Source organism: Vombatus ursinus, unplaced genomic scaffold (assembly GCF_900497805.2).
Source record: "Vombatus ursinus unplaced genomic scaffold, bare-nosed wombat genome assembly UNPS02014870.1, whole genome shotgun sequence".
Taxonomy (NCBI): domain Eukaryota; kingdom Metazoa; phylum Chordata; class Mammalia; order Diprotodontia; family Vombatidae; genus Vombatus; species Vombatus ursinus.
Genome location: NW_020954648.1, coordinates 5,079,501 through 5,107,497, shown reverse-complemented (window position 1 = coordinate 5,107,497; position 27,997 = coordinate 5,079,501). Strand labels below are relative to the sequence as shown.

Sequence of the window (27,997 nt, the reverse complement as noted above, 5' to 3'; positions counted from 1 at the left end):
CTCCCGGCGGGCGCGATGGCGGAGGCCGTGGAGCGCACCGACGAGCTCGTCCGCGAGTACCTGCTCTTCCGTGGCTTCACACACACGCTGCGGCAGCTGGACGCGGAGATCAAGGCGGACAAGGAGAAGGGGTTCCGGGTGAGGAGGCCGCCGCGGGGCTCCGGGGACCCCCCCGGGGAGGCGGGGGCGGGGGCCGGGGAGCGCGGGCAGCCGGTGGACACGACCGGACGCGGGACGCGTCTCCGGCCCAGCGGCGGCCGAGCTTCCACGTGTGAGCCAAGGAGCCCCGGCTCTCTGGCTTAGCAAGTTTGGTTTCTGCTCCGGCGGGGCTCGGTGGTTTGGGCTGCCGCCCTGGAGTGGCCGCATCTCCGTAAACAGGCTGCTCGCTCCCCCGCCCCTCTGGCCTTCAGGCATTTATTAAGCTCCTGCTGTGTGCACGGGCACCGAGGTGAGAGGGGGCCTCAGGTGGCAGATCTCCGTCAGCTTAGTTCCCAATGTAGTCAGGGGAGTGGCATCCTCGGGTGACTTTGCAAATATCAGAAGCACGAATGCCAAATTACACTCAGACAGCTAGTTATTAAGCGCCTTCGGTATGCGAGGCATTGGTCTAGGACGGTGTGGGACACCAAGGCAGAATTGGAGACTACCCCACCTCCCCCCAGGAGTTTACTTTCTGCTTGCTGGCACCTCCCTTCTGAGATCACGTCCAAGTTATCCTGTATAGGTCGTGTGTGTGGGGGGGTGTGTGTGTGTGTGTGTGTGTGTAGGTGGATGGCAAGGTTTCTTTCCAGCTCTAAACCTATGATGCTGTGGTCTGTTTTCTAGTTTGTAGCGAGCACTTACTACGTGCCAGGCTCTGTGCCGAGTGCTGAGGATACAAAGAAAGGCAAAAAACACAGAGCTTGGCACGTAGTAAGTGCTTGCTGACCAGAATACAGATGATAGCTTCATAAGTTTAGTGCTGGAAAGGCTCTTGGAGGTGTTCCCCCCCATTATACAAACAAGGAAACTGAGGCCTAGAGAGGTCATACAGCTAGCAAATGTCAGAATTTGAACCCAAGTCTTTTTGCTTTAGGTCCAGCATTCTATCCACTCCACCAGGCTGCCTCTCCAAAGAAAATAGGAGGAAGGAGAGAATACTGAGGACTGGGGGGTTCAGTAAAGGCTTCTGGTTGGAGTTAGCACAGGAACTGAGCCTTGTGAAGAAAGCTGGAGATTCTAAGGAAAGTGAAGAAGGAGATTGTTTTGGGCAGAGGCCAGAAATGGAATGCTCAATTCAGGGAACAAGCAGGCCAGCTTGACTAGAACGTAAATAGGAGGAAGTAACGTGAAGTGAGTTTAAAAATATATAGGTTGCACTGAGGGACTTAGTTCCCAACATCTCAAAGATGCAGCCAGAGGACCTAGGATAGAGTTTTTTTTAATAATAAATTTATTTATTTATTTTTAGTTTTCAACATTCAGTTCAGTGAGATTTTGAGTTCCAAATTTTCTCCCCATCTTTCTCCTCCCCCAACCCCAAAATGGCATGTAAATTGATATAGGCTCAACATATACATCTAGGATAGAATTTTACAGCTGGAAAGGACATTAGTGATTCTTATCTTAGTTCATTCCCTTCATTTTACAGGTGACCAAGTGAATTACTCAAGTTCCCAGTGTAGGACTTTTGTGCAGCCTGAACTAGAACTCAGGCCTTCTGATTCTCAGTTCAGTGTTCCTCTCATTATACAAAAGACTTTATGACTATGGGGTTGAACCCAATCTCTGAAGTCAATTAAATTAAAAAAAAATTAAACGACCCCGTTTTCAAGAGTGACTGAAGCTTTTATAAATAAGTGTTAACATTTTTATGGTGAAAGGCTCAGCAAATTTCTTTTGTTGGTCAGAAGGCTTCACCAAGGAAAGAGACTGAATTAATTGAAGTCCTGTTTCCTGCTGTCCCTGTCCATCTGTTTTTCTTTCCCATGCTCTTAGGTGGATAAGATTGTGGATCAGTTGCAGCAGTTAATGCAAGTTTATGACCTGGCAGCACTTCGAGATTATTGGAGCTACCTTGAACGTCGTCTCTTCAGCCGATTGGAGGATGTATATCGGCCTGCTGTCAACAAACTAAAGACCAGCTTGTTCCGTTTTTATCTCGTCTATACAATTCAGGTGCCTAGGGTTTGGGGGCTTTGCCTGAAGCAAATGCGATTTATCTTCCATAAAGAGGAACCATTCTTATCAGAAAAAGATTTTAATTGAACCACGAAAGAGGATCCTGAAAGTAGCTATGAGGCAGGCAGATCTCCTTGTTCTTCCTTAGTATCAGTGTAGAACCTTAAACCTCAGTCTGGTTCCTATTTCTCTCTTCCCTTCAAGTCCGAGGCTGTCTTTTTCCTACCACATAGTTGCCAAGATTTTCCTCTGCCTGAGGAACAGATACTTTTTTACATGAAAATTAGAAAGGAATTGTTTACAGGTTGTTATTTTGCATTCATTGAGTCTCTTTAAACCACACTTAAAAGCAGTAATGTGCCTGAGCTCAGTCAGTGTCTATTTCCTTCATGATATCTAGAGGAGTGGCTTTGGGGCCTTGGGGTAGTGAGAAGTTTGCTCTTTGATGTATAGTATATACATAGACTATATGTATAATGTATACATATAGTATAGAAGAATCTAACTCCTTGACTCTCTTTTTCTCTTTTGTGTCACTGGCAGACAAACAGAAATGATAAAGCTCAGGAGTTCTTTGTGAAGCAGGCCACCGAACTCCAGAACCAAGCAGAGTGGAAGGATTGGTTCATCCTACCCTTTCTCCCATCTCCAGACACCAACCCTACGTTTGCCACTTACTTCTCCCGGCAGTGGGCTGACACTTTCATTGTGTCCCTCCACAACTTCTTGAGTGTCCTGTTTCACTGCATGCATATCCTTCCACCTGTTTGGGAGTGGATAATGGGGAGGACTTTTTGGAATGATTGTTCCTGTAGGCTCTCCCTGAGCCATTCTGGACAGTTCCACCTGTTGCTCTTGCAGCTGGTGTTTTTATTTTCACAGTGCTTTATCATTTTAATATGTAAAATATTATAAAAAGTACATTGAGTCATGTTTGAGAGACAGCAAAGTGTAATGGATAGTAATGTCCTTAGAATCGGGAAGACCTGGCCTCAAGTGCCACCTCAGCCTCTTGCTAGCTGTGTGAACATGAGCAAGTCATTGGATCTCTTTGAGCCTCAAGCAACTCTCAAAATAAATACTGCCACAGACCCCTGAAGGGTCAGAGTTCTGCTGCTATGCTGCTTAAAACTTGTCAGGGAGTGTCTTGTAGGAAGGATTAGGGGGCTACTGTTGAACAGTAGACCATGTTACCTGGATCATAATTTTCTTCTGTCAGCCATGGAAACTAAAGTAGCCAAATAGAGAAAAAATCGGTTGCCTTGCTGACGGGGTGGAGAACCTGTGCCCTCGAGGCCACATGTGGCCCTCTACGTCCTCAAGTGTGGCCCTTTGATCACTTTGGAGCAGGACCCGCCCCTACTGAGGGCTCTTCGTGCTCTCAGGGATGTCATTTAACTTATACATGATTACCTAGAAATATAGTTTAGAACAGAATGAGAATTAGAATTTCTTCCCTTTTGATTAATCTCAGTTTTTACTCTAATTCTGGAAACAAATTGAACTCTTTTACTGAGATCCTTGGGAAGAAGACAGCAATTACAGGAATATGATGGAATAGATGTGGGTTTTGTTTAAATCTAGATGGCCATTTAGTTTCTTTAATTCTTTTTATCACTGAAGGTGGCTGTCTAAGATCCATAAAGCCCATGGCCTTCATTCTCTCTTTTCTTGCCTTGAAATACTAGAGAGAAAAGGGGAGGCTTTCTTTTGAATTGGGAAACCTAGTGAAGTACTGATAAGTTCCTAGTTAGCAAGTCCCACCCGCTGGGTGCTGTCTCTGCCTTTGGGAGGAACCATTTTCTTGTGGGGTTGAGAAAGACTTCTCATTTGGTTTGGCCCTTATCTTTCAAGTGTTCTTTCCATTGTTCCTGCCCTTATTTCTGCGAGAGATCTGGGAGAGGAGGTATTGGTTACTTGGGTCAGGAACAGTCATGGCATGAACATTTGCCTGTTAAAGAGAAGTGGCTTCTGTGTGTTTGTCAGACTGTTTTGGTGAAAGGGAATAGGAAGCTGATAGCTTAAAGGCAGCAAGCAGTTTTAGATGAAAATGTAGTATTGGGAAAAGCTTTGCTTTAAGAAAAAAATTAAATAAATCTTCATCAGTTCATAGATCTGGAGCTGAGAGTGACCTCAGAAGGTATCCAGGCTAACCCCCTCATTTAATAGGTGAGGAAACTAAGGCCCAGGGTCATTAAATGACTAGTCCAGAGTCACACAGCTATTAAATATCTGAGGCAGGATTTGAACTCAGGTCTTTCTGACTCCTTTTCTAGCCTTTAACCCTTTACCAAGTTGCCTTAATGTTTTGTTGATGCTTTTTAAAAAAGCAATATTGCCACTTTCCAGTGCTTTCATTTATCCCTCCTACCCCAATAAGACCTTCCCTTACAACAGAGAAGTATAATTAAACAAAAGAAATCAACAGCTGGCCATGTCTGATTATGTATGCCTCATTCCACACCTGTAATCCATCACCTCTTCACTGAGAGGAGGGAAGTGTGTTTCACCAATAGTTTACTGACATCACTGCATTGATGAGAGTTCTGCTGCTTTCCTTTTTATTTGTCTGCTGTCTTTCATTGTTGTTTTCCTTTATATTATTGCCGTCTATTTTTCTGCCCATTTAAACTTTGTTTTTTCTGTTTTAACTGAGGCTGTTAGGTCAGGATGTTAGTAAGGACTGTTTGTCCCAAACTAAAAATATGAATACAGGTGGATATCTGGGTTATTGTACAAGCTCAAGAACACTTTGTTATATCGTATTGTAAATTTTGCCCTGTAAAATAAGGCTATCCTTGTTCAGCCTGGAAAGTGGGAAGCAAATGGATGACCCTTTTCCTCCATCTGATAGATTTTCACATTTCTTAGCAGACCAATTGGCCACATGCCTGCTGAGTCACAAGACTCCAAGATCTCATCCAGTCAACTGCCTGTTGTAAGCTGGCTAAAGCCTGGCTCTGGTGTATGTAGTTACTATTTAAAAAAAAAAATCTGACCTGGGGCCTGCAAATTTGTTTTTAAAAAATGATCACCAAAAAAAAAATTCAAATGTAAAAAAGTAAAAATTTCTGTCATTTGGTAGGAACCTTAAATTTGGCTTTTTAACATCTGTATTTTCTGGCCAGGCAAACTTCTGTGTGCTCCTAAGAAGTGTTCTGATGGAAATTAGGCCAGTCACAAAGTATCAATAATAACAGCTGACATTTATATAGCATGGTACAGTTTACAAATGGCTTTGCATTCATTATCTCAGTTGATCTTTATCTGATGAATTGTAGGTAGTATAAATATCCCCATTTTGCAGATGAAAAAACTCAGGCTCAGAGAGGGGTGTAACTTGTTTGAGGTTACACAGCTATAAAGTGGCAGAGTTGCCATTCAGTGCTAGGTCTGTAGTTCCAAGTCCGGTATTCTTTGTACCTCACCAGAGCTGCCACAGTCCAGAGAGTTTTATTAAATATTAAAAAGTGTGCTCTGTAGCATTTACTTCATTAAACATCTGTAATGTGCCAGAGGAAGTAGGAGTTGTTGGCAAACATTTTGCAGGTGGGCTTATTCTTTAACTTGGTGCACCAGTGCCAGTAATCCTGAACTTTGAGGCTGAGTGTCAGAGGACTTCTCAGGTACAAGAGGAAAATGAAGTTCTGCGTCAGAAGGTTGGTTCTGGCTTGTTCTGCTTGGCTTCTCCCTCATTTGGAAGCACTTCCTTCTGCTTTCTGGGCATGTGATGAGGTAGCAGAGTGGCCACAAGGAGGGGGCAGGGAAGGCCTCCTGGCCTCCTCACCTCCTGTCAGGGGAGCTTGTCCACATCACTAGTTTGCAGAGTCTGAGGCCTCTACTGGTTGAGAATGAGAAACCATTTCAATATTTTTGTTTTCTGGGTACCATAAATTTGGATTGTTTTCGGCTGTGGAAATGGCTTCTGGGTAGCTCTTTGGCTTTCGATTTCGTAGACTCAATCAGATATCCAGAGTTGGATCATATGTGTCCCATAGCCTCAATAGTTTGAGGAGTTCCCTTTCATACCTGAAACGAGCAAGTTGGATCTAAGGGGAAAAACTAATGGCAGGTTGTTTAACCCTGCGACTTTAAAAATCTCTAGTTTTTTTGAGAAATAGGAGTTTTGTCCCAATACCTTAGGTGGAGTAACTAAGAGAAACCATTTTAGCTTTCTAACTTAAAAACTTCTCCAGCAAAGTGGTCTTTACCAAGTCTTCCCCGCTTTCAGTGGTAATTTTTCTGGACAAAAAAATACTGAGAAATGAGATGGGCCTTTTTGGTGCACCAGAGAGTAAATTGAAAAATGGGAAGAAGTTAGGCATAGTTCTTGGCACTAATTGTCATGGCACAGGGAAAAGTGAGTCTTTCTGTACCTTGTACATTAAAGAAATAGGAGAGGGAAAAGTGTTCTTAGGAAAGAATTGGCAGGGCTGTATCAAGAAGGAGGAGGTCTTGGTATACAAGCAATTCCTATTGCTGTTCCCAGATGACATTTGTACCCCTGCATAGCTTTCAGTTAGGCCTTAAAAACAAATTTGTTGAGAAATAGTTGTGGATAGATGAACCAAAAAAGAACTAGAACTTAAATTGGGTGGGATACCAACATGCTAATGTCTGGGGCTTAAGTGTCTCTTCATTATTTCCCAAGGTCCATTGGTGAGGGTATACCCTTCCCTCTTGAAGATCACACGCCCTCCTAAGGGGACTCTGCTTGAGTTGCTGATGAACCTCTTTAGTCTTAGCTAGGCTTCTTCTTGGGCGAGGGGATGGTGTTTCACCACACTCATATTTGAAGCCTGCTTCGCTTGTGAGGACCCACGTGTTTGCTCTGTTGGCATAGCTTTTGAAGACCCTCTCCATGGTGATTATAACAAGAGCTGTTATTTCTGTAGCACTCAGTCTACAGGGTGCTTTACATACATCATCTCTTTTATTCTGTGAGGTGGCTGCTGTTATTCTCACTTTACAGTTTTTGCAGAGAAGTGAGGTAACTTTGTCAGGATTTTAGAACTAGAAAGCCTAGGAGGTAGATTTGAACCCAGGACTTGCTGACGTCCATTCTAGTACTCTAGCTACTCCGCCACCCTGCCTTGACGAATTTGAATGAAGGCCTGTCTCAAATACTTATGGTTAAATTGTCAGACCAGTGATATTCATAGAATCTTTTTGATGGTTTCTTGGGGTTAGCTTCTTTCTTCCAGTTTTGGTTTTCCCTCCAAAGGGAATATGTTTGCTACCCTCTTACCCTTCCAGTAGTTACAATGTTGGAATCTCATGTTTTCTGTTTGTGATTGAAAGGGGAATCCTGCGTTTTCCAAATAGCAAGAGGTATGATTGTTGTATATGTAAAAAAGTATACTTTAATACCTCAGAGTAGTACCAAATGTGCTCGTTGGCAAGACGGTACTTGTATTGGTGTGGCAGACTTACTTTTTGAATTCTCTTTTAGAGAAGATGTGGGATGATGAGATAGATTTATAGACCTGATAAAGCTAGAAAACATCCTAGACCTGAGGGCAGATCAGGTGAGAATACCTTCTAACTCAGCCCCATCCCTACATAGCTTTTTGCATTGCAAGCAGAAATCCATCGGATGAAGAAAGAAGAGCAACAGCTTGAGGAGGAAGAAGCAGTGGTCCAACACAAACTCCCTCATTATGTGTCCAATATGGACCGCCTGGGAGACTCAGAACTGTGAGTTTAAGTGGCATTTACTCAATTGGGGAGAATTAGGTAGTTCTCATCTTTGTACTTTTTTTCTCATTTTTACCCTATGGTATTATCTTAGTAATGCCTTTGTTTCATTATTCTACCCTAAACACTTTATTTTACTCGGTTGAGGGAACTATCCTAGAACGTCTTTTCAACTTGTACAGTCCTTCTTTCAGAGACTTATGAGCTCAGCCTTTTGTATTCTTAGTATGGCTCTCTAATATAGATTACCTGCATGTGGTTGTGTGAAGTTTTAGATGAGAAAATGAGATGACACACTCTTTAGTGACCTTGAGAAATAGCCAGCCAAAGCAGAGCCTTTTATTGATGAAACTTTCTTAGTTTCTTAACACTGGAGCTCTGTAAGAAGGATAGAGAAGTTATGCTCTCATTCCAGATAAGCAGCAGATGCCATTAATACTCAGAATCAGCACCAAGAAAGCTAATAGTTTGGAGCTTGCCAACTTATCCAAACAGTTTGAGCCCTGACAAAGAATGCCTCATGTATCCCCAGTAGCTCTGTGGTCCTGCTGTGCCTTCCTCCTTCAACTCCATAACAACATTGTGTTTCTCTTTTGGCCAGTGTCATGGTATGTAGCCAGAGGAGTGCTTCGCTTTCCCATTCCCCCAAGATGGGGTTCTTCTCAGCCCTGTTGCCTCAGAGTAAGAAGAGTCCCTCCAGAATGTCTCCAGCTCCGGGTCCCCCTCAGGCACAGTCCTCAGTGAAAAAAGAGTTAGCTAACAATCAGGTGAGTGTCTAATTTCTGCCTCATATGCACTGGTTTCCAAACACATCTCTGACGTCTAACGATATTTCAAAGGTACCTGATCACTTTTTTATATTTATCTTCACAGTCTACATTAGAGCCTAGGTTTTTTTACCTTAAAGTTGTATCTTTTCTTTTTTTTTCTTCTTGTGTCTTCTTTGATATTAGTATTGCAGGATTGGGATAAGTAGGGGAACCAAGGGGATGGAGAGGGAAGGTATCATATTCCCTTTTCATCTCAAGTCTTTGACTCTTACAGTGAAATCAGAGCTTTACCATTGACTATTGTGTGGCATTCTTCTTAAGTTTTGGCTAACTCTTGAGATTCACTGCTGCCTTTCAAGTTGATTGAGAGCAGCTGTAACTATGACAGACTAGTCTTTGAAACTTTCCTTCCCCTTTCTAATACTGTAGTCAGCAGCCTATAGTGCTTGTGACTGAAGAGTGAATTTTAAAATCTGCAAAAATTTAGATATGTGAAATCAAAATCTGCTGGGGAATAAATTTCTTCATAGCAGGCTCTAGAACCAAAGTGTTCTTCCTTCAAACCAGCAAGTATTTGCTGATTCGAGAAAGGATTTTCACCTTCTCAAATCCCCTGGAAGTTTGCAAGGTACTTGCTTCTGTGCCAACTATTGTCGAATGATCAGAATACCCTACTGAGATTTTTTACCCCCCAAGGATATAGTACCTGCTATAGTGAAAGTTAATAGATTTTATTTAGATAAGTATCTCTTAAACTGTCATACCATATTGGTTGAGTGGGATTGTTCTGCATTACTCTTAGAATCAGGTAATCACAAGCACCACTTAAAGACAGTGGAGCATCTTGGGTGGTGCCATGTTCCTAGGGTATTTGGCTTGTTGGTCCTAGGGCCATTACTGTAGGCACAAGTGGTCTCTATTTTGTTCTAGTTCATTATTAGCAAATTGGGGTGAAAAGTAGTCAGCTGTTTCATTGTCATGACTAATGTTTATTTAATGCTTAGTAAGTACCAAGCACTTTACAATTATTATTTCATTTGACCCACCCAGCGACGTAAGTGCTATTATTATCCTCATTTACAGATAAGGAAACAGAGGAAAACAGTGTTAAGTGACTTGCTCAGGGTCACACAGCTAGCAAGTGTCTGAGGCCGGATTTGAACTCAGGTCTGACTCTAGGCCCAGAGCTTTATCCATTGCTCTGCCTGGCTGTCCCTACATGTTAGGGATGTGGTTAGCAGTGAGTACTGGAACAATGTACCCTGACCATTTTGAATTAAAAATGCCATGGAAATGAGAAGTCGCAAATAATTTAGTAAAAAGGTGGTGTTTTCCTCCTCATTGTCTCTCTGCAGCATTTGACCCTGATGTGAGCTCTTCCTACTTCCAACTTTTGCTCTTTTGGCTTCACTGTACTGTCTGTTTTCTCTTCCTTCCTATGATAATTTCTTCTATCTCCTCTCTTGACTTTTAAATGTTATTTTCTTAAAATTCTGTCTTTTGCCTTTTTTCCCTTTCTGTAGTATCTCCCTTGGTAAGTTTACCTCTGTCCTCGGCTCCCAAACATCATTGTTTTAACAAAGTCCCAAGTTATACTGTGGCTTCAAACCCTGGGTGTGTCAGAAACAGAATTAGAGAAATCAGGAGGAGAAATTGGCTTTGGGGAGATGGATTTGGGTTTGGACATGCATAGTTTGAGATGTCAGGAGAACAATTCCAGTTGAAGGCAATTAGAAATGCAGGCCTGGAATTTATATACCTTTACCTAAACCTGTACCGCTCTTACACACACCTGCACACCCACACGCAGTCTGTATATAGGTGTGTGCACACACATGGTGTAACACACATGCACATACAACATGCATATATGTATACACATGCACATGTACAATACTATATTGTGTGTGTATAATACACATGCATATATATGTGCATATGACTTTTTGTCTCTCTTTCTCTTTACCCCAATCCCTCCCTACTCAGAATGTGAAAACCAGATTTATCTCCCCCACATCAGTTTCTCTTCCTGACTGCTCTTTTCTTTCTCTTTTCCTCCATCCAGTTAGTTCTGTTGGTTGTTTTTTTTTCTGAATGTTGTCTCTCATATGTTACCTCCGCCACCTGTTTCAGTCTCTGAACCAGTCCTTTTTTTTTTTGAATATTTTAAAAATTTTTTTAGTTTTCAGCATTCACGTTCATAAGATTTTGAGTTCCAAATTTTTTCCCCTCCCCAAGATGGCATGCAATCTGATATAGGCTATGCATGTACAATCATATTAAACATATTTCCACATTAGTCATGTTGTGAAGGAAGAATCAGAACAAAAGGGGAAAACCACAAGAAAGAGAAAAAAGAGAAAAGAGGGTGCTTTGATCTGCATTCAGACTCCACAGTTTCAGGCATGGGGTGCTAGCCAGAGAGAATGTCTAGAGCTGAGAGCTGGAGTGTAATTTAAGTAATTCATGGTTTGGGGTTTATCAGGCATTGGTTTATTGAGTTTCATTATTTCTGATTCTCCTTTGTCTAGTTTATTCCATTGATCTACTTCTCTTTTAATCAATACCAAATGGTTTGGATGGCCGCTGCTTTATCATATAGAGTAGTATATCTTCTTTTCTTCCAAAGTCACAATAATCATTGGAAAAATAATTGAAAGTACCACTTATGTTTCTTACCCATTATTTAGATTCATAGAATTTAGAGCTGAGAAGGATATTAAAGATAATCTGTAACCATCTTATTTTACAAAGGAGTAACCGCGGGTGCAGAAAGATTAAATAATTTAGCCAATGTTACATAAAGCCCTAAATCCAGATCCTCAGATACGCCCCCCTCACAAAGCATTGCTTTTTCTAATTTACCGTGTTGTCTTGGTGTCTTTAGAGAAATATTTTTTATTTCTTTTGATTCTCTTCCCAAATAAATAGAACAAATGGGTAGCAATTAGCGAATTTGAGTGTTTGTAGATTCTTTGTCTTAGACATGTAGGTAAGGAAAGTAGCATATGTTCTGTTTGCCATAGCAGAATTTTTTCCTTCCAAATCTTAAATTGACTAGAGGCCCTTACTTATCCTAGAATTTCTTTTAAACATTCTAGATATCATAATAATCATTTTTGAATGCCACAGTTTCCACTGTCGTCTTGCCCAGTCATATACACTTATCTAAGACCGTGGAGAGTGCTGTGATACTTCTCCATTTTAAAGAGGCTTTTGTGGGGTCTTTAAAAAAAAAGTTTTTGTTATCTTAGCATCTTTTAAGTATTAATAGATGTCATTATTCCCAATTTGTAGATCTTGAAAAGTAAGGAGAGAAGTGATGATACTCTTTTCATCATACATAATTACTGTTAGAAGTCTAAATGGAAGCTTGAAAAATCCAGATTCCCTGATTTACTTATGGAGCCATTGGGCTTCTGCTTGGCTGAAATAGTGAAATTTAAACTTTCTGAAAATAGACAGAAATACTAAAAGAGAGCTGACGATATGGCATTGATAACCCGTGTTGTAGCTCTTCTTTCTGTTCTCCCTGCTGTCTGTGGCCTGGGCATAGACTGAAATTGAATTTCCATTGTTCTGATTCTTATCTTCTAGATCCTTAAAGGAAAGGAAGTCACAACAGGAGTCAGGGATGGAAAGAACTTCTTCAGTGGCTTATCAACTGGAGATCCTGCCCTGGCCCATCATCGGCAGAAGCGCCTGCAGGATCATGGCAAGGAAAGAAAAGAACTATTATCCAAATCAGCTTTCCAGGTATGGCCCTCCACTCCATAAGAGCCAATAGCTAATCTTCTGTATATTCCCTTAACAATTGTAGGTTATCCCAGAACATTGACAGAGAAGTTTTCCTTGCAGCTAAGATTTTATTTGTTAAGCCTATTCTGATTTCTTAGTCATGTAGAAATATTTAATGTTTTTTTACTTCATTTTGTTTGTGAGGGATTGTTGTTGCTTAATTAGTTTAAACTGAATTTTGACAGTTCTTTAGAGAGCATTTTTTGTGTCCTCTTTCTTCTCCGTCCCTGTCCCTCCTTTTTTTTGGCTTGGTTCTTTTCCATGCTAGCATATCATATAATGGTTATGATTGCCAGGTTTCATATGTAATATTTTTGTACGAGACCATTTGTACAGAACTTAGGAAGGACTCCTGTACTGTCACCACACTTAGTTGGGTCATAAGGACTCTAGCAGCTCCACCTATTATGTTTATGTTATGCTGTCATCAGCAATAAAAACTTTTAGATCTTTGATGTCTGTGAAGAAGTGTAAGAACAGGGATCTGTATGTGTGACAAACAGATGGTTGAGGAGAGGGCAAATGGTATTCTGTCGCACTTAATGCTACGTTGATACGTCACAGTTGGGTAAGGGAGAACAATTGAAATGGGGAAGTGAATCCATGTCACCAACCGTGTAGAGGCTTGCCCAAAACTGCCCATCGTCCTGATTAAAGAAATGACCCCAGGCCTGAAGGAGGTGGGGACAATCTTAGAAGCCAAATATTGAACTCAGCTCTACCTGAAGTTTCTTTAAAGATACCCCTTGAGCGGTTGAGGGTGGATTTATCTGTAAGTACCGTTCTCTATCTGGGGGTATTTTTTAACACCTCAATTAGGGTAGCTCTGAAAAGAGCTTTTGAATTTCCAAAGGAGACTGGACATTTATCACAGCCAGTTTGACTCGACTGTAGAATGCATGAAGCAATGTGCAGTAAGCCTGGAGAGGTAGATGGGGGCCAGGTTGTGAAGAATTACAAATAGAAGAGTTGGAAATAGAATATAGACAACATGACTAATGTGGAAATATGTTTAACATGATTGTACATGTGTAACCTATATCGGATTGCCTGCTGTCTTGGGGAGAGGGGAAGGAGAGAGGGAGAAAAATTTGGAACTTAAAATTTTACAAAAATGAATGTTGAAAACTATTTTTATATGTAATTGGAAAAAAATGCTATTAAGGAAAAAGAAAAGAAAATAGGTTGTAGATCTCCTCTATATCTTACTCATTTCATTTGCTTGAGACAGGGTCCAGAGAAGAAAATAGAAGTTACTGGCCCAGAGACCGAGACTTCCCCAGAGCTCCATATTGAACAGGCAGACCTGATTACCAGAGCTTCTGGAGCTGGCTTAGAAGGGAGTGGCTTCCAACCTGAGCAGCCTTTCATTGTATTGAGCCAGGAGGAATATGGAGAACATCACTCTTCCATCATGCATTGCAGGTGAGCAGCTGGGTTAGGAACAGCGTAGAGGCGGCAGTGATGGAAAACCAGTCCACTGTCAAGATAGTCTTTACTAGCTGGAATTTTCAATCTGTTGCCTTCAAGGTGGCTAATGGAAGCTGTTACCTGGCATTGCAGGGAAGGAAGCGAAGACTGACTGTGAGCATGGGAAATTATTAGAGGGAAGTTGTGATATTATCCCCAAGATTTTAGAAAAAATAGATGCCTAGGAATACAGAAATCTTCAGGCCTCATCCTGCAAAGAGATAGAGTTGAGTTGATGGTCTTTTGAGGCTCTTTCCAGTCTCATGATTCTGATTTTAATTAGCTATACCCTGCTTAATCTAATAGAGAATCATAGAAATGCAGGGTTAGAAGGAACTGTAGGCGTCATATAGTCCAGTCTTCTCCCAAAGTATGAATCCCAGCTGCAGTGGGATTACAAGTGTCATTTTTCCTCTATTTGAGACCTTCTACCAAGGATATTTATTTACTACTTAGAAAGGCAGCCTATTCTGTTTTTGACAACTGTAATCGAGAGGTAGCATTTACTTATGTTGAGCCAGAACCGGTATTCTTCTAACTTCTGCCAATTGGTCCAATTTCTGCCAAGCAGAACAAATAAAATTCGTTTTTATTTCTGTATGTTAATGGTATTATGTGACTATTCCCTCCTTATCTTCTCTTTTAGGCTAGAAAGGGCCCAGTGAAATGACCCCCCATTGCCATCTGAAGAGTAGGGTATTGGTAGTGAGCACAGAAGAAGCTGTGATTTGGTAGAACAACTCTTCACTCTTTTCAGTTGTGATAAGAGCTCAGGGAGAAAGTGGGCAGAGTGACTAATCAAAACTTTTGTTTTCTTAGGGTGCATTAGAGATTTCATTAGGGTTTAGGAATTCCTAGGTTCTTAGAATTTAGGATTTTCTTTGGGCTGGTTTCTTAAATTTAGATAATTTAAGATACTATATTATTAATTAGATTAGGTATTTTTGAATTTAGTCTTCCAGTATTAACCCTAGCAAATAGAAAATAATCTGAACTTTGTCAAGAAGAATTGTAAGATCATGGAAGGAGGACACTGAAAATTATATATATTCTTTTTCTCCTTTAGAGTGGATTGCTCTGGGAGGAGGGTTGCTAGCTTAGATGTGGATGGAGTCATCAAGGTGTGGTCATTCAATCCCATCATGCAGACCAAAGCTTCTTCTATTTCCAAGTCACCACTTCTTTCTTTAGAATGGGCCACTAAGCGGGACAGGCTGGTGAGTAACCTTATTCCCTGAGTTGCCATTTTTGCAGTCTTTTTAATTTCCAAAAGCCTTTGTATAGAGCTCTTAAAGTTCACCTCCCTCCTGCCTGCTAACCACTTAACCACGTCGTTCTCAGTATCCTTGCACCTTTAGGGATCTAGGCTTTGTGGCCAAGATGAGAAACAGCCAAGTCACAAATTCTTTACATCTAACATTTCTATGTCATGTGTCTAAAATTTCCTGAACACCATCATGTTCCTGTTGCATGTATGAATGGCAGTATGGCTATAATACCAGGGCCTATGGCAGTAGAACTTGTAATTGGAGCATGGTGGAATTTTAAGGACAGTCCTCATGGTAGCAGGCTCCTATAAACCTTTCTGCTGGGAAGGCTGAGGCAAGCAGAGAGTTTAATTGTGGGAGTTCTGAGATACAGTAAGGCTCAATTTGGGTATCTACACTAAGTCTGGCACTGGTATAGTGAACTCGAAGGAGTAGGGCACCCTGAGACTGCCTGTGGAGGGGTGAGCTGACCTCGGTCAGAAGCAGAGTAGGCCAACCTTCTGTGCACGTCAGCAGGGAGATCAAGCTCTCTTGGGCAAGATGGGGGAGGCCCAGTCTTCAAACAAAACAAAAACCTAGCCCTCCCATATGATATTTTTGGTGTCTATTGTATGAGTCTTACTTTCTCCTTTTCTACACTAGCCTTTTTATTCTTTCCTTGTTCCATCAATTCATCAGAAATAGGCCTTTTAAACAGGTCCCTTTTGATTGCTAAAACTAAGTGAAATAACTTAAGATTGTTGTGTTATATAAAGTCCCTTTTTACAGTTCCCATGATAGCAGTTGTCTATCAGATTAACATTGGTTCCCTCTTTATTTTGAAACTTGTGTTCATGATGTAGGATTTCCTAAACAGTGAATATGGAATTACCTTTTCCGTTTTTTTTTCCTTTTTTGATAGGATCATACCATGTAGCCAAAAATATTCATTGAAAATACTTGGGCAGCTGTAAATTATAGGAAATAACTTTCACCCCCCAACCTTTGTTTCCTCTAAATCTCAAAACTTGGCCTGTGTTGTTTTAAAATGATATCAGGGGACAGCCCTAAGCCATCACCTTGTATGTTGTTTTAAAAATATTTTTCATTGTTGTGTCTACTATCCAGATTGTATTCTTGAAGTGAGGGACTGTGTCTTCTATTTCTTTGCTATTTCTCCTAGGATGCTGCATTAAGAGCTCTTCCTGGGTTATAGCAATTTAGGGAAATGGTTTCTGACCCTCAGCTTTGGGGATCCTTGATCCATTAATGATATCAGGATCAGTAGATTGTGAAACAGTGGCTTAGGGAAGCCGTAGCCCAACCGTGGGCAGCTAGGTGGCACAGTGGATAGAGCTCGAGGCCTGGAGTCAAGAAGATTCATCTTCCTGAGTTCAATTCTGGCCTCAGGCACTAGCTGCGTGACCTTGGGCAAGTCACTTAACCTTGTCTGCCTCAGTTTCCTCATCTGTAAAATGAGTTGGAGAAGGAAATGGCAAACCACTGCAGTATCTCTGCCAAGAAAACCCCAAATGGGGTCACTGAGAATTGAACACAACTGAAAAGTGACCGAGCACCAACAACAAGCGCAACCATTTGGACCGTGAATAAAAGAACCGAAGCATTCAGAGGTATTCAGTCATCCTTTAAATTCAGGAGAGAAATGGATGAATGAAAAGGCTTCCTCCCTTCCATACAGGCAGCAAAGTGCCTCAGTAGATAGAGTGCTGGGCCTGGAGTCAGGAAGACCTGAGTTCAGATCTGGCCTCAGACTCTTAACTAACTGTGGGACCCTGGGCAAGTCACTTATCCTGTTTGCCTTACTCCACTGGAGAAGGAATCGACAAACCACTCCAGTAGTCTTGACAAGGACACCTCACGGACAGTATTGGCGTGATATGGTCCACAGGGTCACAGAGAGCTGACACAACTGAACAATAGCCCTTCTATCTACATACGCTTTGACTACATTGCCTTCTGTCTTCTAGTTCCTTGCTAGATTGACCTTTTATTTACATTCGAACTATATTTCACTTTATAGACATGTTGGGCTAGTGTAGAAGCCGCCTTGAAGCCTTCACTTGCCTGAGGTTCATCCGTGACCTAGGAAAGGCCATAACACACTTAGCAAATGTTATTGACTTTGTTCTTTTTCTTTTTCTTCTTCCACTTTTGCCTTACCAGCTTTTACTGGGCAGTGGGGCGGGGACTGTGCGTCTTTACGACACCGAAGCCAAGAAGAATCTCTGTGAGATCAGTATCGATGATGACATGCCTAGGTGAGCAAAGAACAGCTTCCCTTTCTTTCATGTGTTTAGAGACAAATGTTCGTTTATTTTGCCATCCCCTTGATTTCTGAATGCATCTCTCCCCGATTTTATCCCTTGTTAAAGAATAAAAAAGATGTAGTTCAGCAGAACTAACCTACACATTAACAATCTGATAGGATGTGCAGTGTTCTGCAATGGAAGTCCCCTACATTTCCAGTGAAGGAAAGGAAGCATCATTTCTGATCTCTTCTTCGAGAACGAGCTTGCTATTAAATTACTGCATTCAATGTGTGTGTGTGTCTCTGTCTCTGTCTCTTTCTCTCTCTATCTCTGTCTCTCTCTGGGCAGGTGGTGCTCTTCATTTATGCTGCGTGCATTTTTGCATGTGTTGTTTTCCTGGTTCAGCTGACTTCACTTTGCATCAGTTGGTGTCTTTTCCATATTTTCCTGTGCAATCCATTCCAGTTCTGGACAATTCTAATTGTTAGGAACTTTTTCCATAAGGTAACCAAAGTCCCCTTCTAGTAATTTGTACCGATCAGCTTTGGGTCCACCTTCTTTGAGTAAGTGGTATGAGTCTAATCTCTCTTCCACATGACAGCTCTTCATGTATTTAAAGGTCATGCCACCCCAAATCTTATTCTGTTACACTCATGCACTGCCCAAGTGGTTGCTTTGTTTCCAGTTTTTTGCTACCACAAAAGGTGCTGCTATATTTTGGTGTATGTAGTACCTGTATTTCTCTTTTTGACCTTCTTTCCCCTATTCATTATTTTTTTTTTAAATTTAATTCTTACATTTTGTTTTTATATCACATTTTCCAATGCATCTAACCCTTTTAGGAAAATCCATCCCTTATAACAAAGAATAAAAAAGGAACAAAACAGTTCAGTGAACCTAACCAGCATGCTAAAAGAGTAACATTTGTAGTATTGCACATCCTCAGTCCCCTATCTCCACAAAGAAGTGTGGGAAGTACTTTCTTATACCTCTTCTTTGGGGCCAAGCTTGGTCACTGAAACTTCACAGAACCAGCTTTGATTGTTTTGTTGGCTCACCATTTATTAAATTCTTGTTGTCATTTTTTATATTGTTTTCTTGGTTTTGCTTCAGTTCATGTAAGTCTTGCCATGTTTTCCTGTATCCATATTTATTGTTTATTATAATGTTACAGTAGTCCATTACATTTAAGTATAACAGCTTGTTAGGCCATCCCCTAAAAAGGGGCATATACTTTATTTCCAGTTCTTTGTTACTAATGCTTCTCTATATTTTAGTTGATATAGAAGCTTTCTTTTTATCATTAGCCTTTTAAAAATTTTAGTTTTAATTAAATTTTATTTCTTTAATCAATAAAATATCTACCTTTTCAGCCTCCTTCCCCCCCCCACTTTCTGCCACCCCAGCCACCCAGAATAGTGGAAGAAAAGCAAAACCTCTATTAGAAATATATGTAATCAAGCAAAACAAGTTTCTGCATTGGCTGTATCCGAAAAAGAGATGTCATTCTGGACCCTGAGCCCTTCTTTTCTATTGGGAAGTAGGTAGCAGAGTTGCTAATTCTTTCAGAGTTGTTTATCTTTAACATGTCAGTTGTTATTGTATAAATTGTTCTCCTGGTTCTGTTCACTCCACTCTTTCATCATTTCTTAAAGCATGATAATGTTCTGTTAACATTATATACACCTTAACTTATAGCCATTCTCTTCTATTCACTGTTAAGGAAATAGTTTGGGAATTAGGTTTTCATTATATAGATACCTCTTTCCATTCCTTTGCACCTAATCTGAGATCCCAGGATCTGACCTTCTTGGAAGCAGGTGAATTACAGAATCTCAAAACTGATTATGAAGTTCCACCCTTTGTATAGCATCCCATAGGTGGTTCTCTGACTTCCACTTGGAGATAGCCTGTGACTGGGAATTCATGTAATCCCAAAGGCAATCCATTCCAGTTCCGGAGTACTCTAATTGTTAGGAAGTTTCTTTTAAGGTAACGAAAATCTCCTTGTGGTGATTTGTACCCATTAGTTTCTCCACGGTTCGTTTAGCTGATACTCATGGCATGGTTTCAGGTCCCTGTATTTTCTTAATTTACCCTTCCCTGGATATGTTCTAGCTTATTTGTATCATTTCTGAAATGTGGTCCTTGGTATTAGACAGAATGCTTAAGATGTGGTCTGCCCAGGGAGGAATAGAGTGGGACTCTTGCCCCTCTTGTTTTGGATACTCTTTTGTTATTAATACAATCTAAGATGAAATAAGCTTTCTTGCTTGCCACATTGCATTACTGACTCATTTTGAGCTTGTAGTCCACTAAAATCCCTAGACTTCATTTCTCATGAACTGCTTTTGAGCTGTATCTTCTCTCTGCTGTCCTTGTGGTTATTAAATTTAAACCCAAGCTCAGCACTTTATATTTATCCCTATTAAATTTAAATTTGTGCAGTTCAGCCTACTATTCTAGCTTGTCAAGATCCTTTGAATTGTGTTTCTGTTACCTAATTTATTAACTTTCCTCCCAACTTTATGTGATTTATGCCATCTACTTCTTGATCTGGATGAAATAGAACCAAAGACCATTTCTTGGGGTCACTTCCATAGAGACCTCTTTTCAGGGTCGGGTCAGTAAATCATTTTTGCAGTTACCCATCTAAAATATGTAATTTATTTCTCCATTTTATATACAAGAATACTGTGAGAGACTTTGTTGTGTGCCTTTGTTGTGTGGACATCATTCCTAGAATCTACTAATCTAGTAACACTATGAAAACGGAAAAGAGGTTATTTTTGAATGACTGAGTCTTAATAAACCCACTCTGGTTTAGTAATCAACACCTCTTCTTAAAAGTTTTTAAAACTTTTATTTTAAACTTTTAATAACAATCAACAGTCAATTAAATACATATATAAAATAGGGAGTAAAATCTTACATAATCCTTAGCATTTAAATATAATCAAATGAATTAACAACTAACAAACACAAAATGAATTTGCTCCATGTCCCTTTACATGTCTGTCTGAAATTCTGCCACTTTTGGGCTTCTTTATCTTTAAAGAAAAGATAGTTTTAGTCAATGTATGTGCAATTCAGGTTCTGCTCATTTTGCATTGCATCACTTTTTATAAATCTTTCAATATTTCATCATAAGTTTTTTTTAATATTACCGTAATATTCTATTACATGTCTATACTGTAACTTTTCTAGCCATTCACTCAAATGTTGTCTGTGAAAAGGACTTCCAGTCGTCTTGTATTACAAATGATTCAGTTAATAATTTTTCTGTGTCACTAGTTCTCCTTTTACCTTTTTATGAATTTTTTAGGATCAAGATCAGTTAAATTACTGGGTCAAAAGGTATGATCAGTTTTGTGACTCAAATCCTTTTGAACATTACCGCGTTACTCTCCGTAACTCACCTCTTTTTATAAAAAGCTTACAAACCAGCCTTTCAATAAGCTGGCTTGCATATAGCTTACAAAATCCACTTTATTTCCCTTTGTGAAAATTGGGGCATTTTTGAGTCTCTCCAGTCCTACTGTGCCTTTGTTGTTTGCCAAAACAAATACCAGAAGCAATGATTTAGCAATCATATTTGCAAGTCTCCTGTGATTAGGTCATGTTGGTCAGGTGACTTGAACTTATTTTAGAGTAGTTAGGAGCTCTCTTGCTATCTTGGGTTTCAATTCTGTGAACCATTTTTGTTCTACTTTTCCTGGTCTGAAAATCCTTTTCTTTGATATTGAAAAATGAAGCGAAATAGGAGTGTCATTCTTCCTATGTTCTTTTCATTGTTCATTATCGGCCTGGCCTCTCATCATCATGGACCTTCCTCTTGCCACTGAAAATGGCTTTTTTAAAAGACACTTTTTGATTGTCTTTATCATTTATCACAAGCCTTAGCTCATATTGGTTTTTAGTCTTTCTGATGCTATTCTCATAGGACATTGCAACTCTTTCATTTCTCAGATGCCTGTCCTTGTTTAAATACCCTTTTATAATGTAAGTATTGATGAGCAAGGAGCTCATCCAAATTGATCTTCTCTCTAGATGCCCTTCATTTTTCCTTATCAGTCTCATTTGTGACTCTTTTACCAGAATTCATTTTTGAGTCTCCCACCTCTTTCAATTTGATTTTCCTTTTAGAGTCTCCGTCAATGTCTCTTTGAAATATATTCTCTTAAAGTTCAAGGTGCAAATCAGATCATGCCTGGCATTTTCACAGCCTCTAAGGTGGCATGGTGTTTGCCATCATGGTTCCTGTTGTTTCAGTTTCCCTAAACAATTTTTTTTCTTACTAATGGTGGTCAGATTTAGAATAGTAGTGCCTTGAATTATTTTCTCTCCTTTTTGGAAGATCTTTTGTGGGTGAGGAATCTGACTGAGCTTCTTGTGCATCGTAGGATCCTGTCACTTGCCTGTAGCCCAAGTGGGACCTCCTTTGTCTGCTCAGCCGCAGCCCCTAGCCTCATTTCACAGATGGACTACACAGCACTGGACAGTGGCATCAGAGGCATGAACCAGGTTCCTGGCAAGCTCCTGCTGTGGGACACTAAAACCATGAAGCAGCAGGTACGTATATGGCTCTTTCCCCAGGGGTCTCACCCGCTCAGGTCAGCTTCTCAGTAATGTCTTCGGCTGTCACAGGGCCGCAGGCAGGGAATTAGCTGGCTTCAGTGGCAGCAGGAGTGGCAGTGTCACTCCTTATGACAATTAGCAGGTTGCCTTACTTAGGAGCGAGTTCTTGTGTTCCCAAATAGGAACAACAGCTGGTTTCATAATGATTTAGTATTTGTTATGTTCTTAAACTGCGAAAGAATTCTGTGGGGTGAGAATGTGAGTCACTATTAAAGTATATCTTTAGGTTAGACTTGGCAGTAACTTCACTCATTTAGAAGCCAGCCACAAACCTGGAAGTACAAACAAACAGGATACCTGATAAAGAGTTTGTGTAAGTTAAAGTAGAGGTAATTAACAGCAGCAAGAAGTGACAGGGAATTTTGCTGGAAGATAGAAGAATTATAAGAAGCATACAAATGAACTATAAAATTACAGGAGTCTAGGGCCATTTAGAATAAAAAGGAACAAACATCCCTACACTTAATGGTCCTTGAAGACTTATTGTATGACACCCCACTACAATAACTGATATTCATAATGGTGACTGACTCATCAAAAAAAGTTTAAATGAAGTTCAGTGTAATCTGTTTAAGAAGGCAGGAAAGGGGCCAATTCATTTGAGGGAGATGTTTCCCTATAGAATTTTGGAGCCTCAACGGGGTAAACTTAGGGATTTGGAAAATTCAGTCAGTTGGCACATCCCATTTTCTTGATTTCACTAGATAAATGAAGTATTAATATGACTAAGCAATCTCTAGCTTTAAAATGGCTTGTTTTCCAGATGTTCATTTGTAAACCAGTTTGGAACTTTGGAAACACTTTCTCAAAGAAACAACATTATAAACCGTTTAGGTTCATAGGCCAGCCTACAAAGACCTTATAATTGAATTATATAAAATGAAATTTGCAATGAAAAATAGTAGAAAATAATATTCTTACAGATGTAGGGTGTTTCAGGTACCTTTGGGACTAAATGGCTTTTGTGACTTGATCTGGGAACTTATAACCATTTATAATGTTGTTCATTTCAGAAAACATGTTTTGTGCTACGTGATAAGGAGGAAATATAGAGTTCTGGTAACATACTCCCTCTCTGCTCTGGCGAGAATATCACAAACTGTTGGTGTTAGTATGTATGAGATATTCATGAGTTGTGAAGTGCCTACTGAGACATGCTGTGACAAAAGGTGGCAGATGAATTATCAATAGCCATACCCTAAGCCCTGTTGAGAATCTCTCTCCCCCTCCTTTTCCCTCCCTCCTCTTTCTCTCTCCTCTTCCCCAGCTGCTAGTGCCTTCTTTCAGATTACTCTGTAGATAGCTTGTATATACTAATTATTTACGTGCTCTCTCATCCATTCAGATATGAGCTCGTTGAGGGCAGGGGACTTGTTTTTGCCTTTCTATCCCCCAGTGCTTAGCACAGGGGAAAGTGGGTAGTCACAGAGTGAGTACGTAAAAAATGCTGGTTACCTCCCTCTGACACTTACTGCCTGTGTGGCCATTGGTGAGTCATTTAACTTCTCGGGGCCATCAGTGGCGCTAGAGGACTGTCAATGCAAAAGAGTTGCTGATTTGCTTTGGTAGAGGGTATTTCTTGTACCAGGGAAATCACAGGTTCAGACAGAAAGTAAATTAGATATGTTACTCCTTCAGTATCTACCTCAGTTATTACGTGAAAAGCTCTTTGTAAGTCTGAAAGCTCAGTGTGAGTTACTGTTAATAAGAAGTCTGGAATATTGTGAGCCTTATTTTTAGAGATATCATCATCGTCACCAAAGCATGTACTGGCTCATTTCAGAAAGGACACAACTGATTTGGAGTCGGAGACCTTGGTTTGATTCCTGAATCTGCTACTTACCACTTATAACATATGTTAGGCAGGTCACTTAACCTCTGATGGCCATCGTTTTCTCAATGGTAAAATAACGGGGTTGGATTATATGCCTTCTAAGATCTCTTTCTAGCTCCAGATCTATGATCCTTTGTATTATCGGTTGTGAATGTTCTATAACAAATGTCTGAGAGTCTTAGGAAAGGTATAGTCGTCACAGTACAGAAACTGGTTGCAGTATAATTCACAATCAGAACATTGTTTGGCCAGTACAGTGATCTTTGAGGCTGAGAGGGAGCACCATGCCGCATGCACTATCTCACTCAGCAGCTCCTACGTTGTACTTGGAAGAGCAGTAGGTTGGTAGGGTCAAACTGACACCTCTTTCTTACAGCTCCAGTTCTCTCTGGATCCAGACCCCATAGCTATTAATTGTACTGCTTTCAATCACAATGGGAACCTGCTGGTCACTGGGGCAGCTGATGGCGCCATTAGGCTCTTTGGTGAGTAATTCTGTTTGAGAGATTCATGTCTTGATTGTTTCAGAGCAGCCACTTGGACTCTGGGTCCATGAGGATGGAAGCACAATCAAAACTGAAACCGTGAGGCTGGAGTAAAATCTTGGGTGCTTTTTGCCCTGTGTGCTTTTGCACAGTAGCTTATCATGATAAGCTTTTTTTTAAATCGTGGTTCACATCCATGTGATCAGTGTCAGGGGAGGAGTTGAGAGGTAGTGAGGTTATTGCTTCTTCCATTCGGGCTTCTCATGGATTGCCTTGAGTGTCAGCTGATCTGTGACTTAGTGAGATATACATTTGGTCCTGAAGCTGAAAGCGGTGCTGTTCTACCCACTTGTGCTTGAGGGGTTCACTAGGTCTCATCTCCTCCCTGTGAATTTGTTCTGTATAGAAGAAGAGAAGGCAAAATAGCAAAGTACGAGGGGGAAGATTTGGGTGCCCCTTTGGTGGCTCATTGTTCAGTTGTGTTTTTGACAGTTTTTCGAGCTCAGGAGATGTCTCAGCCCTTAGCTCCCACCTATTCGTAGCTTCCTGAGGCCCCCTTTTGTTTGGGGGCCATCGCTTCCTCCTAGGTACATCAGTTTCCCAGCTTCTCCTATTCAGGAAGGGCAATAGAATATCACTGACTAATATAACAAAGTGCTTGGCCTTTGAACTTGGAGTGAGAAGTCTTGGGTTTGAGTCTTGACTCTGACATTACTGTGACCTACAAAATGAGGGGATTGTTGACCTCTAGAGTCTCTTGCAGTTTTAACATTCTTTGATGAAGAAGCAGACAGTGGGGCAGAACTATTGAGCAGGGTCCTGAGGCCAGTTTTTTACACTTTGTACAGGGAAGGAGGTTCTCTGGAGTCATGGATGACCTAGTGAATTCAAACTCAAAAGTTGTGAAATATAACCGGTTACTTATAAAAGCACAGTGACTTGGGACCATTTAATATAAGGGGCAATTCTGTAACTTGTTTTCTCAGATATGCAGCAGCATGAGTGTGCCATGAGTTGGAAAGCCCATAGTGGGGAAGTCTATTCTGTGGAATTTAGCTATGATGAGAACACTGTGTACAGCATTGGAGAAGATGGGAAGGTAGGTTGGATTGTGGGGTAAGTGGGTGGGAATTTAAAATATTCCTTAGGTGAAATCTGCTTGTTTTGAGCTGTATTGGAAATGATGACATTCATGGCTCCAGATAATTTTATTTAGTGTCAGGAATTTTCCCTCTTCGCTGGCGTGGGTTCTTGGGTTCTCAGGGTTAGCATTTGCTTCCATTCTCTTTTGCTTCTCTCCTCTTCAGTAGGAAGTGGCCCATATCACTGTAGATGGCAGGGATGGGAGTGGGTGGTAGGAATCGAGAGGCTGCAGGTTAGCCATATAACATGATAGTTCTGTGAAGGGATTCAAGCAACTCTCTTTCTACTATTGTTTCCCTCCCATAAGCTGCCAAAGTCCCTGAAACATTTTTTATATGCCTTATTTTGCTTCTGAGGGCCAAGTTTTTAGGAAGGAGATGGACTTACTGAATTGGGCTTCTGTTAAGCAGGAATAACACCAGAGGTACTTCTGGCAGCTCTGATGATCTCTGTGCTCCTGGTGCCTTTATTTAAATAGCTTTAAGTGAAATTTTTTTTGTTTTTTACATTATCTGTATTTCCCACTATATCCTTCTCCTCTTTCCCCAGCTCCTTTCTAGAGAGTCCTACTTTCTAATAAAGAATTAAAAAAAAAAAAAGGAAGGGGATAAAAGTCAGAATAACTTACCAGTGTAATTGAAAATATCTGACATGTGCAGTGACCCACACCCATTTTCCCCTACCTCTCTAGAGGAATCAGGGGAGGTGTTTTCTCATATCTCTTCTTTGGGACCAAGCTTGGTCATAATACTTTGGCACCATTCAGTTTTGGTGGTTTTGTTGCTCTTTCCGTCCTGTTGTCATAGTCATCATGTGGATTGCTTTCCTGGTTTTGCTTCATTTTAAGGCTACTTGTTAATCAGCAGCTTTCTTCTTGTTCTTTTGTAATTCCAGTTTATTCAGTGGAACATCCACAAGAGTGGCCAGAAAGTATCTGAATATTCCCTCCCCATGGATGCCACAGGCCCCTTCGTGCTGTCGGGTTACAGTGGATACAAGCAAGTCCAGATTCCACGAGGTCGTCTCTTTGCTTTTGATTCTGAGGGAAATTACATGCTGACTTGTTCTGCTACAGGAGGCATCATCTATAAGGTAACAAGGTTGAAGCAGTAATTTGTGAGTGGTTCTCTTGAAGACCTCAAAGTACCTTCCAGCTCCAAATCTCCCCCCTTGTGATCTTGTGGGTGATTGCCTGCCCATTATCTGGATTTCTGCCTCATCTAGTATGCCTTTGAGTTCTGCCTCCTGCCTCAATGCTTGGTACTTCTTTGTATGGGAGCCATTCTGCCCGCGTCTTGATGTGACTGGGATTGTAGAGAAGAAACAACGTGCTCCGGCAAAGTTGAGACAGCATCATGTGGTGGAAAGGGCTTTGGGCTAATGTTCATCACTAACTAGCAGCTGCCCGACCCTGGGCAAAGGAATGTTAAAAAGGAGAAAATGAAAGTAATTGGGGAAAGTATGTTGGAAACAAAGTCCTAGACAAATGAAAGCTATTATATTACTATCACAAATCAACCTGGTATAGGCTCCTTAACAACATGTTATTAACATATAAACATATAACAATCTTTTACCAGGATAGAAATCTTCTGGTGATGTGACAAATGCTAGAATGACTGTTTCCTGAATTGTTAGCAAAGCATGATACACTTCTGTTTTTGTAAAATAATCCATTTAAACTATAAGCAATAATCCTTTATGGTTGGAGGGAAGTGGCAGTTTATACCTAATCTAGTTGGCCATGCCTAGGTACTCGGGGAATCTAGGCACGCATACCCTTGCTCTTGTTAAGTATGCCTCCTCACAATCTAAATAAGGTTTGGTAATTTAAAGTGAACTGTCCAACTTTTCTCTAAGGGTTTCTTCATTTCCTGTGGCATTCCATTCCAGAGTTCTCTTATTTATTTGTCTCTTTTTTCTTGTCTTCTTTGCAGTTGAGCAGTGATGAGAAAGTCCTGGAGAACTGCCTGATCCTCGGGGGTCACAGAGCCCCAGTGGTCACAGTAGACTGGTGCACAGCCATGGACTGTGGGACTTGCCTTACTGCTTCCATGGATGGCAAGATCAAGCTTACAACTCTGCTGGCCCAGAAATTCTGACTGAGTACTAAGCCAGGGAAGCATTACAGAATGCTTATGGAATCAGTATTAGTTTGAGATAGAGATCACAGACTGGGAAAGAGGAGACAGAGAGAGACTGGCAGATTTATTACTATAAATTGTCAGCTAGCTGGGGCAACTCTGGGGGACAGGAGGGCAGAAAACCGTTGGTCCTGGAGACTCAGAAACTCTAAGGTTGCCCCAGGCTCCCACTGGGCCATGGCAAGTGGCTCAGGAAGACAGATTTCTGGTGACTTGTGCTCTGGATCCTGTGGACCTTGATGGTATTTTGTGTATAGACAATTCTTGCTTTTAAGTAAGTGGACCTTTCCACAGACCTCTACATAAAGCGATTTTTACATAATGCAAATTTGCCCATGGTT

The 27,997-nt window shown here is 40.8% G+C and overlaps 1 protein-coding gene across 3 annotated transcripts; it reads left to right on the top strand.

Moving 5' to 3' along the window:
- On the top strand, nucleotides 1–27,978 carry WDR91 (WD repeat domain 91). 3 transcript variants are annotated; one of them, XM_027842369.1, is made up of 15 exons: nucleotides 1–138; nucleotides 1,978–2,157; nucleotides 2,704–2,911; nucleotides 5,737–5,819; nucleotides 7,727–7,857; nucleotides 8,459–8,624; nucleotides 12,225–12,383; nucleotides 13,657–13,850; nucleotides 14,962–15,112; nucleotides 17,327–17,421; nucleotides 21,816–21,984; nucleotides 24,261–24,369; nucleotides 25,356–25,468; nucleotides 26,407–26,604; nucleotides 27,450–27,978. In XM_027842369.1, exons 1-15 carry the CDS (start codon nucleotides 16–18, stop codon nucleotides 27,612–27,614), a joined length of 2,244 nt encoding a protein of 747 aa, XP_027698170.1. In that variant the 5' UTR covers nucleotides 1–15; the 3' UTR covers nucleotides 27,615–27,978. The 3 variants fall into 3 exon arrangements, with proteins under 3 accessions (XP_027698170.1, XP_027698169.1, XP_027698171.1); XM_027842368.1 differs by lacking the exon at nucleotides 1–138 and adding an exon at nucleotides 391–448; XM_027842370.1 differs by lacking the exons at nucleotides 1–138; nucleotides 1,978–2,157; nucleotides 2,704–2,911 and having other exon boundaries at nucleotides 5,732–5,819; nucleotides 7,746–7,857.
- The last annotated feature ends 19 nt before the right edge of the window (nucleotides 27,979–27,997 follow it).

Excerpts from the sequence above, each read along its gene's own strand:
- WDR91 (XM_027842369.1), top strand. The coding sequence starts at position 16 with ATGGCGGAGGCCGTGGAGCGCACCGACGAGCTCGTCCGCGAGTACCTG. Across the intron at positions 15,113-17,326 it reads CCACTAAGCGGGACAGGCTG|CTTTTACTGGGCAGTGGGGC; the intron begins GTGAGTAACCTT and ends TTGCCTTACCAG. Across the intron at positions 26,605-27,449 it reads CAGGAGGCATCATCTATAAG|TTGAGCAGTGATGAGAAAGT; the intron begins GTAACAAGGTTG and ends TCTTCTTTGCAG.